The sequence below is a fragment of the Mastomys coucha genome, unplaced genomic scaffold (genome assembly GCF_008632895.1).
Source record: "Mastomys coucha isolate ucsf_1 unplaced genomic scaffold, UCSF_Mcou_1 pScaffold23, whole genome shotgun sequence".
Classification (NCBI taxonomy): domain Eukaryota; kingdom Metazoa; phylum Chordata; class Mammalia; order Rodentia; family Muridae; genus Mastomys; species Mastomys coucha.
In genome coordinates, this window is record NW_022196906.1 from 90,651,626 (window position 1) to 90,670,384 (window position 18,759).

At 36.2% G+C, this 18,759-nt stretch overlaps 1 protein-coding gene across 1 annotated transcript in view; it reads right to left on the bottom strand.

Moving 5' to 3' along the window:
* Slc25a36 (solute carrier family 25 member 36) overlaps positions 1 to 18,759 on the bottom strand; it is a 42,112-nt gene that overhangs the window by 9,325 nt on the left and 14,028 nt on the right. Inside the window, exons 2-5 of the mRNA XM_031343406.1 lie at positions 15,993 to 16,157; positions 12,348 to 12,425; positions 7,565 to 7,665; positions 172 to 238 (exon numbers count right to left, since the gene is read on the bottom strand). Of these exons, the coding sequence (XP_031199266.1) occupies positions 172 to 238; positions 7,565 to 7,665; positions 12,348 to 12,425; positions 15,993 to 16,157 (411 nt within the window). The remainder of the gene's footprint in view (positions 1 to 171; positions 239 to 7,564; positions 7,666 to 12,347; positions 12,426 to 15,992; positions 16,158 to 18,759) is intronic.

Genomic DNA, 18,759 nt, shown 5'->3' on the forward strand with positions numbered 1-18,759 from the left:
GAGGGAATAACTAAACCTTAAGCTAGGTATGGTGACTCACCTGTAAGCACAACACTTAGAAGGCTGAGACAGTCAGATCAACACGCATTTGAGGGCAGCCTGTCCTCCTCTCCTGGGCTACAGTAAGACCCTATCTCAGAACCAAACCAAACCAACCAAATAAAAACATACCTTGCATCAAGCTGTAACCGAGTCTTTATAAGCCAAATGGGGTTTGTTGCAGTGATTGCAGTAAAACCTAAATAAATATATTTAAAATGATGTCAGTAGACAAGAAACACATTATTCGCATTAAGGATCTTTACATAATATGAATCTATAGTAAAAAAAAAAAGTCTAGAAATGTTGAAACTATTAACTGATATATGCTTTACACTTTTCATTTTAAATCCAGGTAGCCATGAACACCTGTTCACAATTCTGGCCTTCCTAGACGATTCTTTCAGGAGCAGACTCTGACCTCACTTCAAGTGGTCTCCCAACCTACATGAAAACAGGGTTTTTCTCTCCTCTACAACCCAAGTTCACAAACATGCATTCTAAAATAGTTGCCTGGGGGTGAATCTATTACCTGCCACACTACATTCAAAGGGAATCCTATATAAATAGCACTATATACTAATATTTTGGTCTGTGGACCAGAAGTTTGGCCCAGCATTTTATTTTAAATAAATATTAACACAGAGGTAAGATTTCTGTTAGGTTAACAGGTAGGGCTACTTATTACACAAATAAATAAACAAATAAATAGATAAATAAATAAATAAATAAAACCTCTTAAAAAGTTTGTCCAAAAAGTTACAAACCAGAATTTCCTTCTCCCTTCTACAGACAGTGAAGAAAGTCAGTAGGGTAGAAAGCAGCTCTGTCACTACCATTCACTTAATGACTACCACTGCAGAACAGCAGTGGCCACGGTGGGGTGGCTCAGTTTTAGAGTAAATAAGGATCTCTGGAGCAGTGTGCTTCTCGGACTAAGCATTATCTTTTATTTTTAGGGAAACAGCATAGAAAATGCTATCTTAATGACAAGAATTTATAAAGATGTTTCATCTATATAAGAGTATTTATTTTGCTTTCCCAAATAAGATCAGTAACACAATCTTCACAGAATTATATTTATTCAACTGGCCTTTACATTCACTGAAAACTCAAATAGAAAAATAAGGAACCTAGTTATTTTAATACCTTCTATCAAATACTACCATGTCAAGTGGGTTGCTTTTAGAAAGACATACTATACTCAGCACATTTAATATGAGAAAAATGCTGTGATGTATTTAATCCCACTATAAGTTATTAGAGCCAATCATAAAGTTTCTTTGGCTTTTAAAGCTGCTACATTAAGTGAAATGATCTAATTCAACTACTCTTCCCCTTCTGCAATATCAGGTAATTAATTTACTCAAACTTAACTTCTTTTATGTCCTGTTTTAGCAAGATAAGGTTTGGCTTATTAACTTTTTAATACTATTTTGACTAGTATATAGTTTCTGCATTTCTCATGTGGTTTTAACACTACATAAAGAGGACTGAGACCAATAACTTTGGCATTAGCATGTAATAACATAATCAATTTAAAATATGGAACAGATTGTCAAAGAATATCCTTTTTAATAAGAGGTTCTTCTCATGAATTTATTCTTGATAAAAGAAAAACATGACTATCAGACTAGTTTAAATATTTGTCTTACATGCCTGGTCTGAAAATGAATGCACACTCTTATTTTCTTCTTTTGAATCTCATTTTTCTAAATGAGAAAGTTAAAATTACACATTTTCAGACATCAATACAGGTCAAAACACCAACTACATGACTCCTTGTTGTTGGGGACTGAAACCAGGGTTCACAGCTGCTACACAAGTGGTCTAGTTACAAAGCCACATCCTAACCCCAATTCTTATTTACTAAACAAGAACTGTATCACCAAAATATTTATATTAGCTAGGTGTCTATACAGTAATATTAAGAGTTTCTAATTGAAAAGGAGCAGCATAAATCTACAAGGCTATTCATTATTCATATTGATTTTAATTATTCCTAGGAAAAATAATCTGCCTTCTTATTAAACTTAATTTAAAAGGCATAAAGTAGAATTTATTCTCTTGAGCTAAAAATAAAGCTATCCAATTAAAAACTTTCATTCAACGAACTTTTTTGAAAAGATTACCACCAATTTTAAATTTAAAGTAAAACATTTAGTTCAAGTTTATGTCTTTAATCGATTTCCAAGTCACAAAATCCCTCACTCTAAGATAGGAGCACCACATATAAAGAATATTTTAAATTATTACTCAGAGTACAAATTTTTTAATATTCAAATAGTAACTTTAATATTTCTTTGTAAATAAACAAGGACAGAAAGCAAACAACAGGAATTTCTCACTTAAATAAAATTCATTTCCAGATACAATGTGTAATAGGCCAACATTAAAATTTAGGTAAGCGAGAGAATGTATCTTGTTATCTTACTATAAGCTCTGCTTATTGTGGCTGCTCTGGTACCACCTGAGTATAAACAACTAGCTAATCGGCAAATTACTTACTGGCTTGGATAAAGATTCTCGGCATTATCTATAGGTTTTAGTTGTGGGTCCTTAAAAATGAAAAAATAAAATATAAAAAGAGGAGGCTAGAGAGACAGCTCAGTGGTAAAGAGCACTGACTGTTCTTCCAAAGGTCCTGAGTTCAAATCCCAGCAACCACATGATGGCTCACAACCATCCGTAATGAGATCTGATGCCCTCTTCTGGAATGTCTGAAGACAGCTAGTGTACTCACATATAATAAATAAATAAATCTTAAAAAAAAAAAAAAAAAGAGAAGAAGCTAACTGGTTCTTTACAGTATTACTTTCTTTTAACCAAAAACATAGTTAAATAGTCAAACAGACATTACTAGGCTAATTGAATCTGGAAAAATATAACCTATTAACCCAGGAAATAAAATAAAATTATGTGGTAAGGAAGTCTGTGGTTAGCCACAACTAAACATGTTTTCTTGCTATATTTACGACAAGCATACACAGATGTTGGGCATGGTAATACTAAAGTTTAGAAATGGCCTATCAGTTTTTAATTCTCCACTTTAGTTTTGTTATATTTTAATAAAAGACTAATGTATTCAGAACACCCAATAAAACATTAAAACAAACTGGAAAGTACAGTGAGGAATCCATTTGTAGATTAAAAATGTGTATTGTTCCAGAATCAGTTAAAGCAAAGTGCCAATAGAGGCATTTAAGTAGTATCAGTGTTTTACTGAGAAATTTTAGAAAACTTTAAATGTAAATTTAAGTTGTATATCAAATAAAACTCTACTTGATAATTTAAGTCAATTAAAAACAAATTCCACCTACAGAAACTCAATGAGCATGCTTAAATGAGTGATACCTGCAGTACTGCATTTCAGTACTTGAAATAAGCTCTGAAAGTACAAAGCATATACAAGCTCCTAAGACTAAAGTATTCAAACTATTTTAAAAATTAAAACTACTTAATTAAATTAAAACTAAAACGGCTAAGACCTTATTCATTATAGTCTGCATTTCTTAGAAAGTAGAGACACCAGTCTTTTTAAAAAAGAGTAGTAACCAAGTATCAATAGACGAGAGTGGAAAGCAGTGTATTAGACTTCTAAACGTTAGCTAAGCAAAGACAAAAGACAACTGCTATTATTTAACAGCTGTAGGACAGCATATTAAAACTACAAACTCTCTAACATATTAATATATACTCTTGTCATTCTGTGGAGGTCAAGGCTGTTACGGCCAAGCTGAAGACCTCAAGTTTACATGATAACTGAAAAATAGGCCATTCTCCCTTCTAGAAGGATAACAAAGGGACCAGAGTTAAATCTTTATGAAACACTCAACAATGCACACATTGCAATCCATGTCCCGCCTTCTACAGCTACTATAAAATCCCAGAGTGTGTTTCTTATACTAGAGGCTGCGAGAGATGCTCAGTTCAGTACTCACGAGGTTTAAGTTAGTCCATATTTCTACAGGAAGTGACCTGCGGATGGGGAGCATGAGATGACACGATCTCACTCTTTTCTCGGGAGAAATGTACAGTAAATGCCTAAAATAGACACAGGCTTTTCTGTATCATAACAACAAGCAGCGACCTCATAGACACATGTGTACAAACTGAATCTCACTGAAGGATTTAGATTTAAGAAAGATTTACTGTGAGATTTTTCTTTAAAAATCTTTAAGAGAATATCAGAATGTGCCTTGTGTTTATAATAAAAGAGCACAGAGTACTGACAATCCCGCCATCTTCAGCAGATTCAGAGTGCAAATACTTACCTAAAAGATGATCAATTTTGTCTTAAAGAAAAAATGCTAACCTTGTCAAGGGAGAATTAAAAAAAAAAAAACAAAAAAACGAGAAGGGATTCTATGTCCCAATTCCTATCACTACTATCTACCATGAAAAGAGTTGTAAACACTTTTATTTGTTCTTTAATAATCAGATTATCTAGTGATTAAAATAAGTAAACAAAAAGAAACACACAGAGCCCCAACAGAATATTAAAGTCTGGAACTTTGCGTAACTAATAAAGCACACATTGCTAACAGTAGTACCTGGCACCTGTGACTCTAGCAGTAATACTGCACAGCCATACTTATGGATTATTTTGGATTATTTTGTATTAATTCTTGTGTTCTACAAAACAGAAAACAGGAAAAATGTTCACAAGTAAGCATACAAAGCAGCTGTCCAACCATACACTGGCTGAGTACTCTAAGTTAAACTTTATACCTAAGGAGTAAAAACACCTAACTTACATTTAAATCATGAAGTTAAAACCACAGGAAAAATACCTTAAAAAAAAGCATTCTTAAAAACAAACCAACAAAAATAACATATTTTGAAAGCAAATACTATTCACTAGATATACTGACAACACTAAATCATTACGTTTATTGATATACTAGAAATTTCACAACTATGTGGATAAACAATAATAAAAATAGAAACTCATTTCCTCTATACTTATGTTGCTTAGAAAAGTATGTGTCAGGTAAACTTTTAAAAATTGGGAATTACTATAAAGAAAGAAGAAATTTAATACAATTTTTTTGGCATACCAATAGGTGCCATGATGCACTCGGAAGGTTACTCAAGATGATTTCAAGAAAACAAAGTACGAAACTGACACCGTCAACAGCTAGAGTAAGCAGTGTCCACAGTTGTATGTAAGGGGAAAGGTGGGGAAAACAGAAACAACCAGCACTGCTTGGATGAAAAATCTTTGTAACTGGAAAATGTTTCAGAGAACAAACAAAAACATATAGTCCATTTTAGGTATGTCACCTACAATACCGTAAAAAAAATGAAGACTCTCTTTAACAGCACTTTTAGTTAAGTTTTAATGTTTAAATGACATGTTTTAGTTGATTTGGATAATACAACGGAAATTAAATAGAGAGGCTGTGAGTGCTGACTGGTGTGGCAAAATTACCAAGGCAATATGGCTGAGTCTTTTAATGCACTTTTGCTATTAAGGTGACAAGGTTAGCATTTTTTTTTTAACAGCCAGTTAAAAGACTTTTTCACATGACTTATTTTTAAGAACTTTGTACCTCTAAATCATTCTTCAATGTCCAAAAATACGACCACGAAGAAAACCCAGAACAATCTGGTGCAGATTATTTTAAGAATAAACGGGAATAAGCTACCTTAGTCAATGTGTACGGGATCATTCTGTTTCACCAGCCATGTAGCTACACATAAAAAACTGCAAAGCTAAATGTTAACACTAACAAACAGTGCAAAGAAATGTAGAGGGCATAATTTTCAGGACAATGTAACTGTAAACAGATGAAAAAAGTATTTTCAAACTGCATAGTAAGTACACAGTGTAATAATGTCTGCACTGTATATGCATGCTTATCAATTTACCAAAATTCAATTTGGAAAACAGTAGTCATGAAGATGTTATATATCTGAGGAAAGAATTAAAAAATTTTACAAAATTACTTTGCAATAAAAAACTGGTGATAAATTTTGTTGATATATCCTAATAAAATAAAGTGTTCTGGTAAGATACTTTGACCCTCTAACATTGCAATATTAAGTCTATAATAAACACTGTCAACTTTAAAATGGCTGTTTATCTGTTAATTTTTTACACTAACATCAACATTTCTTTTTAATATTTTGGAGTTAGATATAAATAGCTCCATTGTCCCCAAACCACAAATGCTGAAGTCCAGAAATATATTATTGACCTAATGTAATGGTTACTGGGTTTATAAGTAATTGGCTCAATTTTCACCAATATCCAGTCAAATATGTAAGAGGAAAACATCTGTAATCAACATCTCTAAATAGTGTAATTAAAAAAATTCTAGTTTGTAACTAGGTAAATATTATTACACTAAGAACTAACTCTCAAAACCCAACCTATCCAGATCAATCCAGTTATTCCATGGAAAAGGTCATAAAAACTCCCAGGAATTACCTATCTTATTCAAGATCTCTAAGCTGGCAAATCAGAGGATACAGTATCTTGACTTTAAACACTGTCCCTTCCAGCTTCAAAATGCCAATCAGCCAACTGTAAAATACAGACCCTTGAAAGCAATTTGTAAAGTATATACTAGATTTATTATATGGCAAAGGTTATCAATATTTCACAAGTCAGTATTTCAAACATACACTTATTTGATTAAATATGTAGTTCAAATTAAACTATTCTAAATAGAAAATGATTAGCAGTTTAAGGCATTCCCTAAGCAAACAATGGGAAGTGAATTTATTGATTAACAGCTGATAAAAGCAGCTATTGTTTTATGAAATTACAGGACAATTTAGAAATATGAGGTAGATTAATAATTCTCAGAAAACTGGGAGACATTTCTATTAAGAACTAAAATTCAAGGCTTTGTCTAACATGCATGGCAGCAAGTGACTCCAGAATCAGAATGGCAAGTAGTCTTTATCATTCATCCTTACAAGGGAGGCAGAGACCTGTGAGGGCTGTTTCAATTCAGAATCATATCATCATGACATTAAGTTCCTGGAAACATTCCTACACAAGCATGTACACATAAGCCAGTGTCTAAAGTTCAGGTTCAGGATGCAGTCCAGACTGTGAGAAATGATAAATATGTTCTTGCTGGTACACCAACCACACTAACTGGGTCATAGTAAACCTCACAGAACTGTAGCATCTGAGCACAGGACACAATGAATACGGCACCAAGTACTGGCGGCATGTCTGGAAAGACAGGAGCAGGAAGCCACTAATGGAAACTGAGGAGAGCAAGTGGCAGCTCTAACTCCAGTGGAGGTACAGCTAGACTCTAAAAGCACAGATGCACCAAATATTAACCAATACACAGCAAAATGAATGTATCATCTGCAGTCTGTCACTTAAACCCTTACATACAAAGATTTAACTGATAACCAATTGTATGTATAACAGGTGGTTATATATACACTTTGCACACTTTAATTATTAAGAAACACACTAGCCATCTTAATTTGATACGAAGTCATCATTAACTTTTCCAGATTTAGAGGAGTTTTGACTATTAAATAATCGTACCTGCCATTGCCGCTGACATCATGTGTACTTGGGTAGAATCGGGATCAAAAACACCATTTAACTTTTCCTTGCAGTTTGAATACGCAGCAAAATATATTGCTCTAAAAATTGAAAAAATTAGTTTAAGTAAGATATAAATCTTCACAATTTTAGAATAGAGAAGTAAAATAGAATAAAGTCTCAGCCACAGTCAACATAACATCAGGTTTACTCATTTTTTCCCACAAAGCACATTTAATCCTTAAAAAAAAAAAAGGCAAAACTCAAAGGCATAGTTCCTAGCAACCATCTCAGATCACCTAAGCCGTGCTCAGTACTGACAACCACTTAGCAACTACAAGAAGCAGAAGCTTTTGCATACCATCCTGACCACAGGGGGTCATGCAGTGAAGCAGTGATGCTTGTACTTCAGAGTGCTAACTCAGAGTCCGTGTACTTAACCAAGTTAAGTGAAGACAATTTTAGAGGTAGAGCTCATCTAGTTAGTCTAATTTGGTGAATTTGAGATTGTGTATATTCCATACTATAAGAATACACAGAATACTCATATATTATACTTTTTTGGTACTGGAGATCCCATACAAGCCTCTATCTCCTTTATACCCCTTGCCCACAGTATTCCTCTTCCCCCTCCTGAGACAGGGTATCTCTGTGTAGCTCTGGCTGTCCTGGAACTCACTCTGTAGACCAGGCTGGCTTCAAACTCAGAAATCTGCCTGCTTCTGCCTCCCAAGTGCTGGGATTAAAGGCCTGCGCCACCACTGCCCAGCAAGACAAAAACAAAGTTAAAAAAGTCATCAGAGCCAGGCAGTGGTGGCGCACGCCTTTAAGCCCAGCACTTGGGAGGCAGAGGCCGGCAGATTTCTGAGTTCAAGGCCAGCCTGGTCTACAGACTGAGATCCAGGACAGCCAGGGCTACACAGAGAAACCCTGTCTCGAAAAACAAAACAAAACAAAACAAAAGAATAAAAAAGTCATCAGGCCTATCGGGTCAAGTTATGTTTGCAATGTCTGTAAGTACTCCATTAAATTTAGAGTTGTTTTAGCCTTTGAAGTACTGAATTATTGCTTGCTGAATCAAATACTACATTATCTCTCAACAATCCTGACGTATAAATTGTAACAAAGCAGACCAGTAACTGATAATGGAGTTTTTATCACTGCATCTTTTCTGCCTGATGTGTGAGTGTTCTGCCTACATGTAATAAGTGCAGCAGGTGCATGCGGAGTCACAGCCACCAGCAGAGTACTAAATGCTCTGGAGTTACAGATGGCTATGAAACTCCATTAGGGTACTGGGAACTGAACTCAGGTCCTCTGCAAGAGCATCAAATCTTAACCACTAAACCATCATCTCTCTAGGTTCCATTATTATATTTTTTAAAAATGTGTTTAAGAAAAAAGGGACCAGATTGCTTAAATCTGCAATCCTAGATATCAGCAGGGGTGGTGGTTTGAATAAGTTTGCCCCCCACCCCCTGCCTCATGTATTCGAATGCTTAGCGCACAGGGAGTGTCCTTGTTGGGACTGGTGTTGCCTTTTTGAAGGAAGTGTGTCACTATGGAGATGGGCTTTGAGATTTGATGCTCAGGCTCTGCCCAATGAAGAGAGCCCCTTTCTGGCTGCCTTTAGCTCAAGATGTAAAACTCTCAGTTCCTTCTCCAGTATGTCTGCTAGGACACTGCCATGCTTCCTGCCACGATAATGGACTGAACTTCTGAAGCTGTAAACAAGTCCCAATTAAATGTTGTCCTTTACAAGAGTTGCCTTGGTTATGGTGTCTCTTCACAGCAATGGAAATCCTAACTAAGACAGTAGGCTAGCCAGGCAGTGGTGGTGCACGCCTTTAATCCCAGCACTTGGGAGGCAGAGGCAGGCGGATTCGAGACTAGCCTGGTCTACAAAGTGAGTTCCAGGACAGCCAGGGCTACACAGAAAAACCCAGTCTCAGTCTCGAAGAAAAAAGAAAAAAAAAAAAAGACAGTAGGCTAAAGGCCTGAGTATCATGAGTTCAAGGGCAACTTAATCTACAAAGTGAAAGCCTGCTTCAAAAACAGAAGGGGATTATTCAACAATTTATAACGAAAACATTAAATTTATGAAGAAAATAATAATAAAAAAAATCTTAGGATATGTAATTCCAAAACACGATAGGGAATAAACTCATTTCCAAGAAAAAATTATAAAAGATATCTTAAAGAGGAATAGGTATGGAATATACATACAGGAAATATAAATATGAAAAATAAAGCATTAACTTCTAATAAAGAGGGTGTAATTACACAAAAATTAAATACATGACAAAATACCAAAAGAAAAATTTAGTTCATTTAGTTAGTATTTTTAAAATGGATAGTAGGGGCTAGAGAGATGGCTCAGCAGTTAAGAGCACTGGCTGCTCTTCCAGAGGTCCTGAAGTCAGTTCCCAGCCACTGCATGGTGGCTCACAACCATCTGTAATGGGATCTGATGCCCCCTTCTAGAGTCTGAAGACAGCACTCAATTCATAAAATACATAAATCTTTAAAAAAAAAAGGACAGTAGGCAGCATTCCTTAGTATGTGGTTTAAGAACAGTGAGTTCACTGTATGAAAATAAAAACTTGGTGTGTGTCTTCAGAGGACAAATTAGCAATCTCTAGTTTTCAATGCATTTTGTTCCTTCTATCCAGAAACCCTACTTAGGTAGTCATTCTAAAGTATATATCTTTGCAGCACTATGGTGTATTACTATAACCCCAGCATCCCAGAGGCAGAGGCAGAGGCAGAGGCAGAGGCAGAGGCAGAATTTTGAGTTTGAGGCCAGCCTGGCTATACAGTACTACCCTGTCTCAAAGAAAACAAAAACAAAATAAAACTAATAAATGTCTTTAACTACATAAGGTAAAGGTTTGGGAATATTCACAAAACCACTGCTACAATAGGAGGTGGAAAGATGGCTCAGAGGTTAAGAGCTCTTGGTATTTTTCCATAGGTCCTGCATTTGGTTCTCAGCACCCACATCAGGAGGAGCACAACTCAAATGCCAGGCAATCTAATGTCCTCTTCTGGCCTCCACAGGCACAAGTTAGAGTATTTCCTATGATTCATTTATGTAAATGATGAATATGCACAAGTCTTTATTCATTATTCATGACAGCTCAGGAAAGTTACTAGAACAAAGTATACTTAACTGTTTATTAATAGTGGCTATCTAGGAAGAAGAATGGTGTGTAGAAAATACAACCAGTAAGGCAATATATTTAAAGTGGAAAGTGAAACTTTATGCTACCTTATCACCCTTCATTTTTATGATATAAAATATGGACTTTCTTTTCTTTTTAAGTGTTTAAATATTTAAGAGGATGCTCTTGCACAGGATCTCAGTTGGGTTCCCAGCACTCATGCTGGGGGGCACACAACTACCTGTAACTTCAGTTCCATGGGATCTGATACCCTCTTCTGGATTCCATGGGAACCTGTATGTATGTACACAATTTGTACATCCAATTTGGGAGTATGTGTATGCACACACACACACACACACACACACACACACACACACACACGATTTTCAAAAACAAATCTTTAAATCTTATGTTATTATTACTATGTGTGTGTTCCTGTGTGAATGTAGAGACCAGAGAATCAGTTTAGGACTGCATTCTTTTCTTCCACTATTGGTTCTTAGTGCCGAACACAAGTCACTGTAGGGAAGTTAAGTTCCTTCCATTACACACTGAGCCACCTCACTACCACCACCCACTCACCCAACATTTCCCCTATATGTAGCTAAGACCTGGTTTTGAATCTAAGACAATGTTGCTCAGCCTCTCAATTATAGGTGTAGGCAACCGGGCTCAACTCTGAATACTTTCTTAAAATGAAAGTGAAATACAGTAAGTAACAGGATGTGAATGAAGTATGTAGTATGCAGTACAGAACTAGGTGTCCATGTTCATCCTAAATATGAATTTTTTTGTTTGTTTGTTTTTGTTGGTTTTTTTGTTTTTTGTTTTTTGGAGACAGGGTTTCTCTGTGTATCCCTGGCTGTCCTGGAACTCTCTGTAGACCAGGCTGGCCTTGAACTCAGAAATCCGCCTGCCTCTGCCTCCCAAGTGCTGGGATTAAAGTCATGCGCCACCACCACCCAAATGTGAACTTTTTTGAATAGCATTTTACCATGGGAGAATCCAGTTGCAGGGGATCTGACTCCCGCTTCTGACTAGGCACATGTGGTATACATAAAATTGTGCAGGAAGAACATTCATACGTAATAAATATATTTTTAAAAAAATACTTATTTATAGTCAGGTAAACCTCTGTAATTCTAGTACTCAGGTATATTAGTCAAGAGCATGGTAAATTTGAGGTTAGCAGGACTACTCAATAAGACTGTCTTAAAACAAAAACAAAGACACCCCTCCACACACCCCCTCCAAACCCTTTATTTTCTTTAAAGATATTTTGTTTTGTTTTGTTTTTTGAAATTTAAGAGTTACCGCAGTTAGAACTATTTTATTCCACGTTTCATTTTCCAAGTATAAATACCCACAGTTAAAGCAAGCACTGTCTCTTTACAACATGGAACACTGCCTTTGTGTTCACAGTACAATGAACTTCTGTTAGCTCCAGAATCAAGGCTTCCTTTGGAGAGTCCTTCTGATTAGCAACAGAGACTCAACTATCTAACTTCCCACGAATACCGAAATGTACGTTGTTTCTGCAAATGATTATATCTAAATATCTTGAAATAAAGACAGCCAGAATCTTACTTATTAGCAGCCTTTTTTTTTTTTTTTACCTGGAAGGAGCCACCCCCACCAAATTGGGGCCTAATCCTCTAAACAATGAGCGAGGGCCCTCTTTTTCCAGGATAACCCTGAAAAGAGAAAAGCAAATTATTAGAAAAAAATGTTCTTCTATCACCCTTTATTAATATCCTAAAGCAAAGCCAATGTCTCATTTATAATTATCTTTCAGGTCCATTTCATTACTTACAATAGCATCTTTTGCAGGAGGCGGGGCACAGGAAAAAGTACTGAAGAATCAAGTGATATGCTAAGATAATAAAACTGTACATATTCTCTTCTAAAATGGCTAGCATATTCTCTTCTAAAATGGCTAGCATATTCTCTTCTAAAATGGCTAGCATATTCTCTTCTAAAATGGCTAGCAAGAGGGCTCAGTGGGTAAAGGCACTTGCCAGCAGCCTGAGGATCTGATGTGGCTTCCTGAAATTCACCTAAGTGGAAAGAAAACTGATTCCACACAGTTAGCCTGTTTTCTACATGTATACTGTGACATGCATGTACCTTTATATATATGCACAAAATTTTTAAAAATTAGGAGAATTAGACTCATGCCTCTAACTCTAACACCTGGGAGGCTGAGATAAGAGGACCATCCTAAGTCTGAGGCTAACCTGGACTTCAGTGGAACCCTATATCATTAATAACAGAAAAAGTTAATAAGTATATAGTGACATTTACTTGCTCTCTTTCTCTTCCTTCCTTTCCTCTCTCCCTCCTTTTGCTTTTACTTCATCTTAAGAACTTTCAAGCCAGGTGGTGGTGGCACACCTTTAATCCCAGCACTTGGGAAGCAGAGGCAGGTGGATTTCTGAGTTCGAGGCCAGCCTGGTCTACAGAGTGAGTTCCAGGACAGCTAGGGCTACACAGAGAAACCCTGTCTTGAAAAAAACCAACACTCCCCCTCCCCCCCAAAAAAAAGGAACTTTCATTATCTCTCTAGATTTGTTTGCTTGTTTTTAAATATATATTTCTTGTTTTGTTGTTACTGCTGTCTTGATGCAAGGCTTCATTATGTAACCCTGGCTGAGTTGAGTGCTGCGGACCAGACTCAAACTCATCCATAGAAGGTAAACCCTCCACTGTGGTAAACCACAGCCCAGTCCTTGAAGTCTTCCATCTTGGAAAATACTCTCTTCTCAAGTTCCGCAGTATCATGTCAATCAACTGTTTCACTGAAAAATCTATCACCCTAATGCCCTAAAGGTTATTATATTAGAATGCTTGATGAGTTTCAGTCAATATTTACTATATTGAGAACTTAATGTATAAACAGCTATGACTAGATGAAAAGATAGAAAACATAAAGCCCTTCACACTGAAAACATTGCTGAACAGTTGTGAAAAGAAAGCATGTTAAGACAAATGATTTAATAGGTGACAATAAGCAAATATTGTACAAGACATTTATCCCTAGAATAAAAAGGGGACAGAGTCTAAAACATAAAGGCTTTCTGAGGTTAAGTGGTTAATGAAGTTACAGAGGTGAGAAGCGACAGATATTTTAATGTAGAAGCCAGATAAATGGCATATGTCTGCAATTCTACATCTGGGAGGCTGAAATAGTTCAGGCCAGTCTAATTAGATTGACTTAGAACAATAAACAAACAAACAAGAAGCAAAGGCAGACAAACAGACCAACTGCTTCTCTTGAGTATATACTCAAGAAAGATGTCTTAGAGGCAGATAAATGAAATAGTTAATTAAAGGTATGAGCTGAGGGGTAAGACATTTTCTTTATGAAGTCCAAGGTGTTAACTGAGAAAAAAGTAACTTTTCAGTGATCCCAATTTTACCATAAGAAAACTAAACAGTATAGTGATATTGGGTTCTCTGGTGACTAATTTATAAAGAGATTAAAGGAGAGAATGAAAAACTTAAGAAAATGGTGGTGGTGGTGGTGCATGCCTTTAATCCCATTACTGGGTAGGCAAAAGCAGGTGAATCTTTTGTGAGTTTGAAGCCAGTCTAGTCTACATGGAATAGTACTAGGTCAGCCAGTGTTACATAATGAAACCTTGTTTCAAGACAACAACAAAGAAACAGAAAAACTCCATATTTAAAAACAAACAAACAAACAAACAAATCTAAAGAGATATTGAAAGTTCTTATAATGAAGTAAAAGCAAATTTATTTTATATCTCAGGGGTCTAAATGAGAATTTTAAGACGACCTAGACTACAGTAATGTTAGAGTGATGCAAAGATACATTTCCTAGGACTGGAGGGATGGCTTAGTGGTTAAGAGTCACTGGCTGTTCTTCCTGAGTTCAATTCCCAGCACCCGCACAGTGGCCCACAGCCATCTGGAACTGTAGTTCCTGTGGAATCTGATGTCCTCTTCTGGTGTGCACATATGCAGACAAAACACCCATATAATAAAATACATGAATAAGTAAAAAAGGATACATCTCCCACAGCAATCAATACTTTTCTGTAATTGTGACATTTTAATTTAATTCAAAATTGCTGAGTTTTATTCTACCTTTCAAGTTCTTGGGTAACCAAGTTGAACAAGTGTGATGCAATTTAGTAGCAAATGTAAACACCTGGATGAGCTCATCTGCTCCCACAAAACAAACACTTCTGAGCTAAATTCAAACAAATTTAAGTCATGTGAGCTGATAAGGCAGACACACAGGCACTGGGTTCTAAACCTAGAGACATAGAAACTGATCTGAGTAAGTTTTTTACTGTTTTTTGTTTTTTTGAGACAGGGTTTCTCTGTGTAGCCCTGGCTGTCCTGGAACTCGGTCTGCAGACCAGGCTGGCCTCACATTCGAGATCTGCCTACCTCCATCTAGGCATTAAAAATGCTAGGATTAGGGGCTGGAGAGATGGCTCCGTGGTTAAGAGCACTTACTGCTCTTTCAGAGGTCCTGAGTTCAATTCCCAGCAACCACATGGTGGCTCACAACCATCTGTAAAGGGATCTGATGCCCTCTTCTGGTGTGTCTGAAGACAGCTACAGTGTACTGATTAATAAAATAAATAAACTTTTAAAAAAAATGCTAGGATTAAAAGTGCTAGGATTAAAAATGTTTATGCTAATTTTTTCCAAATCATCAGAAAATGACAACAGACAGATATTTAGAAACTGGGATGTCTGTTTCAAACTGCAGCTGCTTAGGTTATATGTTCTATATTTTGTAAATGAAACAGACTGCCAGCAATTAGATGCAGGTACTTGTGCACATATGTGAACATTAAGCATACAATAGTACAACACTACCTTCATTTCAAAAGTAAACAGAACAGCCATCTGGGCATGGTGGCACAGAGGCAGGCCTATTCTAGACCAGTGAGGACTACATGGTGAGATCTTGCCGGAAAACAAATCCAACAAAAAAAATTAATCAATTCAAAACATAATACCTATGATATCTTTAGAAAAGAAACCCACTAGATAATGTAAAAAAATATTCTAAATTTATACAATTTGTAAATATTCCACTTCACAATCTTTATAATTGTTCTACTCCTTTATGGCCTATTACCACTAATAAGTATGATTCACACTAACTTCGGACTTTTGAGTTTTCTAGAGAACCTTTTAAAATATGGAAGATAAAAACTAAGCATGTGGGAATCACTAAAATGCCAGCATCGGAAACAAAATCCACCAATGCTCACTCTTACTTTAGACAATGAAGAGGTCCCGGGGACACTACTCGGTTGACACTGGCTCCAGCCATGGTGTTCAGCTGAACTTCAGAAATATACAGTGTCACGGAGGATGACTGCAGCCGTGTTTTGACAACCTCCAGTGGACATGTCAGAATAGCTCCCACTGTACCTCCACATCTACAAGAAAAACAAAACAAACTAGTAAGTGCAGAGTGGAAGCATCTAATCAGTCAATGAGAAAGTACACTCCTACCTAGTGCTCCAACCCAACCTTACTAAAATTTAAAATTTTGAAGACTAATTTTTTGAAAGTTTCACTTACTTCACTGCAAATGAACACTTTCAGTTACTAAAAAGAACTGAAGGAACTATGGGAAATACTCTGTCATGTTGTAACTGGTGGCCCTAGTACCACATATTAGAATAAAATACGAAAAAAAAATGAGCCTAGTAATTTACACAGAAAGTACAATTAGGTAAAGGAAGATTTCCAATGATGGTTTTTACTAAAAATGATTGGCAAACTGAATTAAGGCTAGAAGAGGTGATGAGTGCTCCTTGCCCATGGGTGACTTACAGCTCTATTGGAATCTATAGTGTGTAAATTATATCCCATCTTTCAAATTTCTAATCCTTTAAAAATCCCAGAACTAATTCTGAGCACTAGGACAGAGATAAACTACTTATGAATAACCATACTTATTCCTAATTTTAAGTACTCCAACACTCAAAGGACTGGACTTACAAAACATACAGTTTTACAGTCATTATCTGTTATGTCCATGTGTGCAAAACAGACAGAATTAGTGAAAAAACAAACAAAACTCATTTTATATAAAGGCTGATCATCAGAATAACAAAATACTCTTAGCAAAACCAGTTAAAGAAGAAAAGAATTTAGGTAATAATCTAAGCAATTATTCTCTAAATACAAGTGTAGGGCATTCACATATATAACCTCAGCTGTCACGAGGCTGAGGGAAAGCTGGGGAGATAACTCAGTGGATAAGAGCACTTGGTGTACAGGCATGAGGACCAAGTGGAGTCCCCAGCACCCATGTAAAGCTAGACAAGGCCATATAGTACATGCCTATAACCCTAGAACTGACCAGCCTGGGCACAGAATAAGATGCTGTCTCAAAAAACATAACAAACTGAAAACTCCAGTCACAACAGAAAAATGGAGACAACTTTTCCTTACAGCACTAAAAGCTACCCAGTAAGGTCCTGAGAATAACAACTCACCAGAGATGTACTTATTGCAGTGAAACAAGAGCTAATGGAATCCCAGGTTAATATAGAAAATGGGTATTAGAAAAAGGAAGAAAAGCAGCCCAGCATAGGAAAATATTTAGTATCACTCAAATAAATTTTCAAATAAATCATTAAAAAGAAATTATTTCAGGATCCAGAATGGGACCCACATGGAGTAGGTCTGGGTTTGAGGCCCTCCACTCCAAATATGAAACAAAAAATACTTTATATTAATATAACAACTATGTGCCATTATGAAAATTAAAACTGAATAGTTGTATCATACTAAAATTTAAATTTAAAACTTGCACTCTTTGAGAGAATCTGTTAAGAAAATGGAAAGATAGCCAAGGCTAATTTGCAAATCTGACAAAGTAAATGCTGCTACTCTCAGAAACTGGGAAAACCCTTTAACGAGATATTTAGCAGAATTTACAAATGACAGGTGTATTTAAACAAGCACTGAAAGTTTTCAGTCATCTGCCTTCTGGGATGTAATGGGATATACAGCTATTTATAGCTAAAATGAAAAAGGCTGACACTAGGAACAACCATATCGGAAAACAGAATGACACTTTCCATAGGTAGAGATACATGTAAACTGGAATAGTACATTGAATACTATTCTGCAGTAAAAAAACAACCTAGGATGAATCTCAAACATTATGCTCTTTAAAAATACCTGACACACATGGCTTTAATTATATGAGACTTTCACTTTTATGATATTCTGGAAAAGGCAAAACTGGAAGGGCAGAAATGAGATTTGTGGTCACCAAGGGAAAGTAATTTGGAAAGATTGACTGCAAGAGGTCTGAGAGAATTCTTGGGATAAAACTTAATGAACTCTGAACTTAAGTGAAAGTGACATATGTGTCTGACCGGACAGCTGAGGCGAAGTGTATAGAGCAAAGGGACTAAAGGGAGTGGAGCAGTGTAAGCTGGGGTTAGGTCAAGCCAGCCAAATCCTGAAATAAACGGTGTAGATGATCTCCAGACCCCATTCTTACTGAAGAACTACTGGTAGTTGACAGCTGCTGGTAGAATTACATTTAAAAATTGGAGTGCTGTGGCTACTGGTACAATTTCCACACTCCAATGGATGGCCCAACATCCATGCACACAAAGGCAACCCTAACTAAATACAGTATGTGTGTGTGTGTGTGTGTGTGTGTGTGTGTGTGTGTGTGTGTGTATGAAATCAGGGGACTGTACTGAGAGGAATATGGGGGTGTTGGAGGGAGGTTTGTAGGAGTAGATATATTTCACTGCACATGTATGAAATTCTCAAGATAGCAGATCTTTAAAAAGCTGTGCTGGTTACTCTTTTGTCAATTTGATACTAGAGTTATGGAGGAAGACAGAACCTTTATGGGAAACACCTTCAACAGCTTGGCCTCTGGGCCTGTCTGAGCATGTAGAGGCATTTTCTTTTCTTTTTAAAAAAGATTTATCTATTATTTATTATATGTAAGTACACTGTAGCTATCTTCAGACACTCCAGAAGAGGGCGTCAGATCTCGTT